This window comes from Micrasema longulum, unplaced genomic scaffold (genome assembly GCF_059751315.1).
Source record: "Micrasema longulum isolate JH-2025_06_02 unplaced genomic scaffold, ASM5975131v1 h1tg001848l, whole genome shotgun sequence".
In the NCBI taxonomy this organism is placed as follows: Eukaryota; Metazoa; Arthropoda; class Insecta; order Trichoptera; family Brachycentridae; genus Micrasema; species Micrasema longulum.
In genome coordinates, this window is record NW_028279022.1 from 14,371 (window position 1) to 27,522 (window position 13,152).

Below are 13,152 nucleotides of genomic sequence, written 5' to 3' on the forward strand. Positions count from 1 at the left end.
GCCCCATATTTTTATTATGTTATTAAATATTTGGGTAAATCACAAAAATGTTTCTTTAAAAAAAAATATTTAAAAAAACAGACAGGTCTTGTAAATGCCTTCATTAAATGTTCTCCGTCTCTGTTGTAATATGTTTATACATGTATAATTTTAACATATTACAATAGAGACGAAGAACATTTAAGAGAAGGTAATATAGAAGTCTAAGCATCTACAGGGTTTATGACCTGTCAATGGCTGGTTTAAGTGGCCACTTTACACACTGTGTAACATTCACCATTCTGGACGAACTCAAAATATTGTTGATAAATCCACCTGGTCCACGAAGAAGTATAGAAATTGAAAAAATAACATTTTCAGGGGTTGCCTAGTATGTAGGTGAAATAATTTAATTAGATGAATATCACCCGCATAAATAAAGGTTTTAGCTCTTTAACTTCACAAACATCAACAGATGAAAGAATTGAAGGAATATAGATGTTCAAATATGGGCAGAATGGTGAATGTTACACAGTGTGTAAAGTGGTCACTTAAACCAGCCATTGACAGGTCATAAGCCCTGTAGATGCCTAGACTTCTATATTACCTTCTCTTAAATGTTCTTCATCTCTGTTGTAATATGTTAATATAAACAGCTCCCCAGGGAGTTGAATCCAGTCCTTGTCTACAAAAATTTGGACAAACTCAAAATATTGTTGATGTATAATTTTGTTCAAACAAATGTCAGAATTGTTATTAGAGTTTTTTTTTTGCATGGAGAGCATTATCGTATTTCTAATAGTATATTTATTAATACGGGGAGAATTGTTCTGTTTTAGAAAGGTTCCACTGCATCTAAAATAATGGCTTTTAAACTATTTTATTTGGTTGCCTGCAAATATGATATTTATAACATACAATAGTTTACGTAGTTGCCATCGAAATAATAAAATTATAAGCTAGGCTGAGCCACAAATAAGCCTGCCTAACTGCTAACTGCCTGCTCTTCTAGTAATAATAATAAAAATACATTGGATCCTATTTTGAAATACGGTTCAATATTTCAGTTATCAGATACCGAAGATGCGTTGAGGTTCTTCCTTCTGGTGTTGGTTATTTTTCTTAATTTAATTTGACTGATATCCAAACCGTCTTCCATCGCTCTATCCGGATGGTGCAAGATGATGTGTTTGTTCAGATCATAAGTCCTAACAAAACACGCCCCGCAATCGAGACACGATATTACTTCTTTCTTCGAGTGGACCACATTGACATGACTTCGAAGCTCACTGCAAAGAAATAAAAAAAAGTGAGTCAAAAAAAGTAAATCAAAATATAGCTAAAACTGTTTTGAAAAGCTTTTTCATAAATTCTAAATTCAGTGTATAAAAAAAAGTTATTACTATTATATTTATTTAAAAAAAAAATATTCTTCTAAAAACAGTGTTATTTGTTTATTATTTTTACATTCTGTCCGTAAAAAGAACTTCATTTTATTTTATTTCTTCCTTTTACTATGTATCAACATATTATCAAATATGTATTTAATATTAAATATCGTCATTGCACTGGCAATATCTGTTAAGTAACATTTTTTAGGAGATTAATAAATCAATGCTCCTTTTGAGGATTTTTTTTCATATTTTTTTATTGATAATAAAAAGGAATTACGTAATTTTAAAATAAAAAAAAATTAAAAATACTTTTAAAAAAGAAAGTCCACTTAACATATAATGCCGGCGCAAAGATGATATTCATGTTACTACTTATAGTTTATAGTCAATCTTAATTGAAAGAAATCCCTGCAAAAAAACTGCGTTTGCTGTTTGACATAAAATTGTGAATGTGAAATTTTTTAAAGAAAGGATGTGAGAAATATTTTTTAAAAATTGAAAACTTAAAGCGTTAATAAGCATTCATTACTTTTTCAAGCATACGTAACCTAATTTTCATGGGTGCAAATCATGGCACCTCGAATATGGGTTGTTCCGGATGTTAGACCCAATACGCTTTATAATGTGTGTACAAAAAATAAACAGTCAATTTGCTGCAGACACTTGAGTTGTGTGTTTCATTTCGACGCCCTTCGCCCGCTTCGCTCCCCGCCCCGGACTTCGCCCTTCGCTGCTGGTTGCCGCTTTGACTGCTTTGGAAAGCGCTTTTCAGGGCTACTGAGGTCGACTTAGCGGTTAGTGCTTTCTCAGTTTGCCAGGCTCCCAGCTTCCCGTTTACGCCGGGTAGGCCGTGAAAAATCGCAAGGAACCAGCGACACGAAGCTGCCACACTCCCCCCTGTAAAGGGGTCGGTTACATGGGGGTTGAAGAATATAGAGATTTCACTGCATAAATAAATATTTGTTTAAACGCTTGGACTTTCTCTTTTTGCATTTTTTTATCCATTTGTATTGTGATATGTTTCAGTTACAGAAGTAGTTTTGGATGGGACAAATGCATAATATTTGCTGATCACTGAAATTTTCCACAAATAACTAGTTTAGAGTTTTGACAGTGCTTACCTTGAGCTATAGAAGCCGAGAGAACAGATTTGGCAGTGATAATTAGTGATTCCTAAGTGCTTCTGTTTGTGGACGGAGAGGTCATACGCTGTGACATATCCTTTATCACAAACGTCACACTTGTGGGGGCGAGCATCAGAATGCACGGTTCTAAGAAGAGAATCAAAATTACAAAATTTAATCATATTGATATTAATAATGTCTTTAACAGCGCTTAAAAATTAAATTTATAAAACAAACTCAGGTTATGAAGTTGTGCCTCGAATCCGGAGCCTATATATGCTATGCTCGCGTGTCGAATGTATCAGGGATGTGACATCACTTCCTAACCAATTTCAAATAATTTCCCAATAGTTACCAAAGACGTGTGAGGCCTGGCATTGTCATGGCGGAAAACAATTCCTACGCGATTTGCCAATTCTGACCATTTTCTTTGATTGCTTCATCCAGTTTCATTAGTTGTTGACAATAAACATCCGTATCCCCCATTATAACCTTGACCTAGCGCCATCTGATTACCATTTATTTCAAAGTTTGCAAAACTCTTTGAATGGTTAAACTTTCACGAAATCGCACTTGGTTCATTTTTTTGCTGCTACGAGCGCAGAATTATGAAGTTACAAGAAAGATGGCAAAGATCAGCGAACTAAATGAAAAATATGTAATTAATTTAAGTTTATTATTTGTACAAAAAACAAATTATTTCACACCACAAAACAGAAAATACTTTCTTGTCCCTGTATCCCAAAAAAAAATGTTTTTTTTTAAATAATAATTTATATACTTACAGAGTATGAATTCTAAGGTTTCTATCAAAACGAAAGGTTTTTTGACAAAACTTGCAAACTATGTTTTTCTCTCTTGTGTGAACCACCCTGTAAAAAAAATAGTTTAAGGCACAAAAAATACATGGTTTTTAAAGGGGATAAAATTATTGTATAGTTTTTAAAAGGGACAAAATTGTCACAACAGATTTGGAAATTGACAATGTTATCACATAATATTCACAAATAGTTGTTTATAAAAGAGGCGTAAATTGTCAGCTGCTTTTAAAAGGTTTTTTTTTCAAAAGATTTGGAAAAGGACAACATTATCACACGACGGTTTTAAAAGGGACAACATTGTCACATCGTAGGGTAATTACTACAACTGGTAACTTCAAAATCAGGTTTTTTTTTAGTTAACCATTAAAATACATCATTGCACACTTCCATGAATGCTACAAATGGACAAGTCGTATGCATTAAAATAATATTTTGATGATTCGAATACAGGACTTGTCTATTTGTAGCACTCATGGGGGAAGATATAAAAATGTAAAAAATGCTAATTTTGAAGTTACCTAGTTGTAGTTACCCTACAACATTATAGTTTATTAAAGGGACAAAATTGTTGTGTAGTGATATTTTTAAAGGAACTTATTCGTCACATAATAATTATTGAAAGACTTGTGACTGCAAGCAGCTAAATTATATTTATAAATATAAGACAAATGTAATGTAAAAAAAAATACTGAACCCTCGGGTGACAGTATTACTTTTTTATTTAACATATTTAAGGCTGTAGTCTGGTAAAAAGAACGCAAAATTAAGAAATCATACGATTTTTCCATTTTAAAATAAATGTTTTTTTTCAATCGTGCAATAAAAAAAAATTAAATCAAATAAATTAGATAAAAACAATAACTTTTAAAGGTATTTTTACTATATATAATATAATTAAATGTTTTATGTAACTAAAATATAAATACTTTTAGACCGGCAGATTACGCCATTCAAATTTAGACTAAACTTAGGTATCTGGGATCTCAATAAAGACTAAGTATTGAACTAAAATATGTTGTAATAATTTGAAAATAATAAATTGAACATGAAAGTGGCCGCGACCAAATTTTAATTTTTCGTTTTTGAAAAGAAATGCAAGCATTTTAAATCACATACATTTTTGTGACATTTTCCTTTATTTCTACTTAAAATTATGCCTTCGGTAATACTTTAAAAAAAACTTAATGAAATACTTTAGTTAAAACCTTTTTTTAAAAAGTTGTATTCTCTTTGTTTGAAAAAAAGAAGATAATTCTGGTTGTAATATTCAATTTAAAACAATATCTTACTGACTTTTTATGATCTTCAGACAAGAATTACCGAAAACGATTAGTTTTTTAATTTTTTTATTATTGCGCGATTAAATAAAAACATTTGTTTTAAAATGGCAAAATCATATGATTTCCTAATTTTGTGTTTGTTTTACCAGACTACAGCCTTAATAAGTTTCAAAAAAATTACAAAAGAAAGTACACATGAAACGAATACGACATATAATTGGTTTACTTACACATGACGTTTAAGTTTGCTAAGCTGGTCATATTTAAGGGGGCAGAAAGAACATGGGTGCCATTTTACTTCTCCCGTGTGTATCTTTATATGGGATCGAAGAGACGATTCAGAATTGTAAGATTTTTCGCACATTTCGCATTTATAGGATCCTTTTACATCGCGTTGTCTGTGGTATTTCAAATGGGAACGCTCCTCTGGATAATCTGAAAGGAAAATGATCATTTTTATTCATATGCATTGTAGAAACTGAAATAAGGGCAGAAAACAAAAAAAAACTAGCAATTTTGACTGATTTTTATGCTGGCTATACCAAATTGTTATAAGTGGATTGTTTTGTAATTTCTTGGTTATGCTATTTTTACTACAGGCAAATGCGCCAACCATTACATGAGGCCGACATACCTCCACTCGATTTTCTTTATCAGGATTTTAACCTGAGAGCAGCCATCAAGTAGAAAACACTCATCCAGGGTTCAGATTCTATTTCACACACAGAACAGTATTTTTCAACAGCTCGGAGATGGACAATTTTAAATCTCACCAAAGATTTTCACTAGGTATATTAAGAGTATCTGACCATTTGCTAACATGTGTTCAGTGTTTCTTGAAAGATAACAGAATTTTCACAAATGTTTATAAATCATTAAATAAATATAAAACAACTCTGTTTTTACCCATTTATTTTTTCTAAAGACTAGTTTCAAAGTTACATAAGCTTCTTTATCAAGGTATAATCAACTAATTATTTATATCCTATTTTATTTTAACAGTGATAAGTAAAAATTACATCGAACATATGGAGCTAATAAGTCAAGTCTTTTTGTCATGTTGTTCTTATAAAGATAAAGAGTGTGAAGTGAGATGGTCGATATGTTCGATGTAATATTTAGTAATCACTGTTAAAATAATATAGTATAGAATTAATTAGTTAACCATACCTCGATAAAGAAGCTTGTGTAGCTTTAACACCAGTCAGCAGATAAAATAAAAAATAAGTGGTAAAAAACAAAGTTTTATATTTGTTTTATTATAATGAATAACCCCAAAGTTAGCAATTCAAATATAAATTTTATACATTTATATATCGTTTATTATGAACCGGGTTGTGGTCTTGTGGCTAGTGTTGCGAACTCACGGATCAGAGGTCCGAGGTTCGAAACCCGCTCTACCACAACTTGATTCCCATTTTCCAATAGTGAGTTATTTACAACTTGTTGAAAATAACCCAAAAATATTTTAATATTTAGGTAAATCATAAGAAAGTAAATATTTCTTTTTAGTTTAATGAAAAATTGGTCGGAAAATTAATTATAATTGTGATTTTACACAAAAAAAAAACCCTGGTACTTATTGGGGTACAGAAGTTCAAATTAAACATACTTTTGTTGCAGATTTCACAGTGGTACGGTCGTATGCCAAGATGACTATTGACATGAACAGTGAAATATGTGGACACGGCATATACACGCGGACAATGCTCACAGCGATGTTTGTAAATCCGATAGAGAGCCTCTAAATACTCCGGATCCAGATCTGCAAAAACAAATTATATATATGAACCGGATTGTGGTTCCGCGGTAGTGTCGTGGACTCACAGATCAGAAGTCCAAGGTTCAAACCCTGCTCCACGGCAAATTGACTACCATTTTCACAGTTGTTTATATACGAGGTGTGTTCAGAAAATAACAGGAATTTTTAAACTTCGCGGGTTTGGAGAGTTCGACTGTCAATTTTTTTTTTCATTATGTTGGTATACATTTCCCTGAAGTATGCTAAATTTTTCAGCTGTATTCATTGTTTACTTTGTCTGTGGCAGTTGCTAAGGTTAGACGTGTTTTTATGAGCTCAGCGATTTTCGTTTGTTAAAAAAAATAAATCAAATAATTTGTATCAAATTTTGTGTGAAAAATTAAATAAAGTGTGTGAAATGTTAACAAAGGCCTATGGTGAGTCTGCTATGAGTAAAACAAGAGTTTACGAGTGGTATAAGTGTTTTCAAGATGGCCGTGAAGACGTTGAAGATGACGAACGGCCCGGATGCCCCAACACATCAATAATTATAATAATAAGCACAGCACATAACCAATGAAAACGTGGAAAAAATTAACAAAATGGTTATGAACGATCGCCGAATCACAATCAGAGAAGTCGCTGATGATGTTGGCATATCTATTGGCTCATGCCATGAAAATTATTAGAATGTTTTGGGTATGAAACGCGTGGCAGCGAAATATGTTCCAAAATTTTTGAATTTTGAACAAAAACAGCGGCAAATGGAAGTTGCTCAGGTGTCACTAAATTAAGTCAACGACAATACAGAATTACTGAAATGTGTTATAATAGGTGACGAAACATGAAATTGACAATTGGACTCCCCAAATCTGCAAAATTTAAAAATTCCCATTATTTTCTGAACACACCTCATGTATAAATGTTTGATAAACAACATAGATGGACAATCATTTATAAGGCTTATGACCTTGATTTATGATCTGTCATTTAATTGAACCAACCAATGACAGGTCAAACATCCTATGAATGCCTGGACTTCCATATTACCTTCTCAAAAAGCTTATTTATCTCTGTTGAAGTATCCATAAATAATTATGTGTAAATCCTGTCCAAAAATATTTCATAATCTATGGACTACGTATCATCTTACCTTCATGTAACAAAGGTGCGGTTGGTTTACTAATTCTACTACTACCACCACGCCATTTCTCCATAGGGGAAGGCAGAGAGAATGGACCGCCACACACGTCTATCCTGGCATATATTCCTAGCTTCTTCCAAATTCATACATCTTATCATACATGCCCTTCGGTTCTGCCTGCTTTTGACAAGACCAGACTTAAGATTTCGGTTCATCTGATCATGCCACGTCTTCCTTAGTCGTCCTCGTCTCACGTTACTGTTCATTTTCGCCATATATACTTGTTTTACCATTCTTTCGGCGTCCATTTGTTCTACACGACCAAACCATCTCAGAGACCCTTTCTTAATCTTATCAATTATACTTGACTCAGATTTACACTCTCGCCTGATTTTATCATTCGTAATCCTGTCATACATTGATTCACCAACCAATTCAGCGTGTGCACATAAGTAATTATAAATTTCACAGGGACAATTATTTTGTTCCTCTTAGAAATTACTTTATATTAAATAGTATTATGTCACCATTGCATCCTTTTTAGAAATAATTATGTTACATTGTCGGCCAATTCAAAAATTACTATGTGACAATTTTGTCTCTTTTAAAAATTGTAATAATTTTGCATCAACTTACCTACATCATCCCTTCCCCTAGTAATAAAGTACCCATATTTCTTCTGATTTATGCATATTTTATTAGGGCGGCGATTCGTTTTCTTTTTTCGTTTAGCTGTTTTAGTTTTCAACTTCTTGCTGTTGGTAACCCTGCCGCCTTCATTTATTTCGGTAAAGGGTTCCATACACGAATCCTCTTCCTGTTTAGTCTCTTGTTTTATGTCTTTGACATCGCAGAACTCTCCGGTGAAGGGGCCCATTTGCTGGTTGCATTCGGCATCTTCGATTAATTTCATTTCAAATAATTCGGCCAGGCCTTCATTGACTTGTTTGGCGTCGAAGGAACTCGGGTCTAATTCTATGGACGTTTCATCTTCGCAATTTATAAATGTTTTTAAATATTCGTAAGAAGATTCACATTTCCTTCTGAATTTGTAAGCGATTTTTAAACTTATCAGACACTCTGAACATATGTGATGGGGTAATTTATCATCTTCAGATATCTAAAATGTTTTTTTAAAAATGAATACCAATGCATATTTTTCAGTATGTTGAATCACACCTCGTTTACAGAGCTATAAGTAAGGTGTGACTAGGGTTGCCAACTCTCTCAGAATTCCGGGATCCTCCCGGGAATAAGCTTATCCCTCGACTCCCAGCATGCAGATAAAATCACTCGGAATCTATTCCAGTAGCTCAATCACAAATAACTATCGACATGCTTAAAAAAATGCTAAGCAGCGATCACAATGAACAAAAATGAACATGCTTAAGTTATCGCAGTCATAAGTCAACCCATGTGTAATCTCTAAGTCAACGATCGTGTCGGTTTGTTTTTTGTTTTCCTCGTAAATAAATACAGTTCACTGGCGAAAAATCGGCATTTACTATAAAAAAATAATACAATATATTGCAATTGCAAAATAGTAAGGAGTAATTATGTTTGATTTTTTTAATACTCTGTTTTATTATTATGTTTATTGTAAAAAAAAAAAAAAATCAAATACAAAAAAGTGAAAATTAAATTACAATTACTATGGTGATTACTTTTCTTAACATTTGGCTTGCCAACCGCCGGCTAAATGCAATAAATAGCACGATAAATAATAAATAAAAATAGCAGTTTAGGAATATTTTCCATATTTACACTGGTGAAATTCAAATATGTGATTGCGCAGCAGGATTATACATCGTGAAACTTAAATATTTTGACATTTAATATTAGGTGTTCACGGATGTTCCATTGTGATCGGGAATACGATAAACAATTGTGGTGAGAAATTGTTATCACATCGATAGTTATATGTGATTGAGCTACTGTATGATTACCATGAATGTCATCATCATCATTCCCCTTTCCGCGCACCCCGTGGTGCATATGGAGACTGCATTTGTAAACTGAGCGTAAAAATTCAGCGTATTTCAATCATCTAACTGAGGTAAGGTGATCAGTCTTACGCTTCAGGTGCCAGTCCTGGGACAGTGAACCATTGCAGTTTAAACAGTCCACCGTGCCAGAAATCGAACCCATGACCTCGAGAATGATAGGTGAATGCACCAACGACTACAGAACGAGGCGGACTTATCTCCACCCGATTTCCTTATTCGGGAGAATAATAATAATGAATCTTTATTAACAATGATATACAATGTGATAAATACAATAATAAAACAAAGGTATACTTTCTGGTTTTATTTCACACACAGAACCGTATTTTCCATCCGCCTTTTTTGGTAAAAATGAATGTGGGAAAGAATTGAAAAGATGTTGCATTTATCCATTAATCCCAATCTACTAATATTTCATTTTAGTTGTTTTTAATTTTACCTCCCGGATTTTCAGTGGATTGAGTTGGCAACCCCACACCTAGGGTCACAACCCTACACACCGACTTCATTACTTGATAGAGCATGATAAAATAGGTAGATTGTGACCCAGTTTTGTCAAAAATTACACTCAATGACTTCCGGCAGTAAGGCGACAATATGTATATTTTAATATAATTGAGCCGTAGAGTTACAAAACCTGCTCTGGAAGAAATTAGATTTGTAAAATAATTTTCTTTAAAGTAGAATACGCCTTCATAGCGAGTTTTAAAACTCTATGACTCATATGTAAATCAAAGCATCTACAGAACACACAGACGTTAATGTTACACAGTGTTACAAGGAAAACATTCGCTCACATCACCCAAGATTTGTCCCTATTTTAAAAAATACATAGAGTTGTTGGAGAAAGCCTGGAGAAGAGCAACTAAAATGGTAGTTTCTCTAAATAATAAATCATATGCGGACCGCTTAAGGGAGCTCGGGTTAAGTTCACTGGAAGAGCGGAGGCAGCGTGGTGACTCAATTGAAACCTTCAAAATCTTAACTGAGCAATATAATGTACCCAAGTTGAAATCAATGTTCACTATGAATGAAAACCACCATCTCAGAAGTCATTAATTGAAACTAAACACTACCTCCTTCTCATCCAACCCCAGGAAGAACTTCCTGACAAACCGAGTTGTGGAGAAATGGAATGGCCTTCCTGAGAAAGTGATTGGTGCTAGTTCAGTTAATGTTAACTAGATGCACACCACTGGCGGCTTCTGACCGAAAATATGGGCAGTGCATTTCTTTACATTTTGTAAACATATTAATTTCAATAATATTATAACAATATGACAGGTCTGACGTGATAAACGGGCAATAGTATGACAGATGACAGCCCGCGCATCGGAACCAGGAACGCCGAATTCGCCTAACATTATACGCACATTATAGGATACTAAATCAACTAAATTCGTACTAATATCATGTCATTACGCATGTTCAAAGTGACATTGCAAACGAACTTCAAACTTCAAATCTGCGCATGCGTTGGCAATGCCCGGAGTATGTATATGACCTTCTCCCTCTAACGCACGATTCACCGGTATAAAGCATTGTCTATCTTGCTCAAATGATGATCTTAGGAGAAATGACATATTTCATACAAATTCAGGGTAAAGAATTGTGCAAAACAGAACATGCACAGGGACGATTGCGCATGCGTAGACAAGATGTGAAAATCGTCCGCTAGAGTCGATCTCGCTAGATCTTTTGGCGCTTGTATTGAATATTATGATGTTTACGTGTATAATATTGCACCGAATCCCTGTTTCTTTCTACCTACTTATGACATAGTTTTACTATCAATAAAATTAATCATTTATTTCCACATATTTTTACTTGGCAGTGCACTGCACTTATGCACATACTAAGGAACCGCCTCTGATGCACACAGTAATGTATAATGTTTAATAACCATGTGCACTTGATATACACGCGTCAGCTTAATAGCTGCTAGTGTATTATTAATAATAATTAAAGTGTGTAAAGTACAGCCAATTTAAGAAGTCCAAAATAGGTCATCAGCCCTATAAATGCCTACACAAACACATTCTCTTCTTAAAGTGGTTATTCATATCTGTCGATAGATCTATCGATCTCTCTGAACTTTAGAGTAGGATGAATTAAGACATACTTCAAATATTATGTGTGTATCTAGCTGGATTCTAGTTAGAAACCGATAAAACGACAACTCGGTATGTTGGATTAATTTTGAAGACAGAATGTTTTTATGAAAACAAAACCATTTAAATAATTCAATTCTCTTCACCGTGAGTTGAGTTTCTTTTAGTGTTGTTATTTGCTGTAAAAAATTATTTACATAAAAAAAACATACCAACCCTTTATCGGCGTTTTTTGAATGTACAATTTAAAATACTTACCGTCACCGTAGCACAATTTTTCATCATTTCGGCGCATGAAACGACTCCATCGAAGGTTCCTTTCGTTATAAATATCGGCTTTAAACTACCTTTTCCTAAACAAACGCGGCATATATTTTCTATATCTAGATCCATTATGCAGCATACAATATTTGTATTACATATTACTTCCTCAAAGCGTGGAATATGATGATCGACAATACAATAAACACAATTTACTGTAAAATATTTACAAAACTTAAGACTATTTGACAGTAGACATTTTACAGGTGACACTTGGCGACATTTCAGATATTTTCTATGACTTCTTAATAAATATTGGTGCTGCTATTTTATCTTCATTTCATTAGCAAGCGAAATGTATTCATTTAGAACGTAAAATGCTATTTCTATAGTAAAATGCTAAAATGAAAGATACAATATTATTACGATTTTTGAACATTATATTTCTCCTCGGACCGAGATGTGGAGCTTCGGAATTATTTTAATCGAGTTGTGGTCTGGTGGCTCGTGTCTTGGACTTACGGATCAAAAATCCACGGTTCGAATCCCACTTGATTCCCATTTTCTAATAATAAGCTATTTACAACTTGTTGAAAATGGCTTCCAAAATCAAAAAAAAAAAATTAAGAATCTTTAAATTTTTTTCGCTTTTTGAGGAAATGTATTTCGGGTGTATCAATTATTTTGGATTGAATAGGAGCGTATTTAAAAAGGTTTTTATGGAATTATCCATATCGTAATTATTGTTTAATTAATACTACTTCTACTACTACCATTACGCCATTTCAAAGTAGACATAGAGGGCGAACCACCACACACGTTTATACTGACATCGTCCACACACGTCTAGCTTTAATTTTATTTAGTTGTATTTTATTTTATTAGTGCCTGTATTTATTATAAGAAATTGTATTTACTATCGTTGGAATGAAATGCATAAGTCCGTCAAAAAAAAAATACATTCCCATATTCTTACGCGTTTATATATTTTGTCATATATGCCCTTCGGTTGCATTTACTTTCTACATGATAAGACTTAAGATTTTGATGTATCTGATCATGCCAAGTATTTGATGAAAGCATATAAATTACTATTTGCTTTATGCAATTTTATTTTGAAAATGTTTTGTTACATGCAGTTGAAAATTGAAATCAATAATCGTTAATTTAAAGATAACAAATTTATTTGAAACAACATATTCTTATTATTATAATTGAGTTTTTTCGATAACTTATGATCAAACAATTAAGTTTTAGTCATTTATTAAATAAATTGTACACATTAAATTTT

At 33.0% G+C, this 13,152-nt stretch overlaps 1 protein-coding gene across 1 annotated transcript; it reads right to left on the bottom strand.

Annotated features, from left to right (window-relative positions):
- Positions 1-741: 741 nt before the first annotated feature.
- On the bottom strand, positions 742-12,123 carry LOC148273744 (uncharacterized). The gene is made up of 7 exons (XM_088238268.1): positions 11,859-12,123; positions 8,120-8,603; positions 6,211-6,363; positions 4,829-5,033; positions 3,283-3,369; positions 2,495-2,644; positions 742-1,268 (listed from the first exon to the last, which is right to left on the bottom strand). The coding sequence occupies exons 1-7, from the start codon at positions 11,991-11,993 to the stop codon at positions 1,043-1,045; spliced, it is 1,440 nt and encodes a 479-aa protein (XP_088094394.1). The 5' UTR covers positions 11,994-12,123; the 3' UTR covers positions 742-1,042.
- Between the last annotated feature and the right edge of the window lie 1,029 nt (positions 12,124-13,152).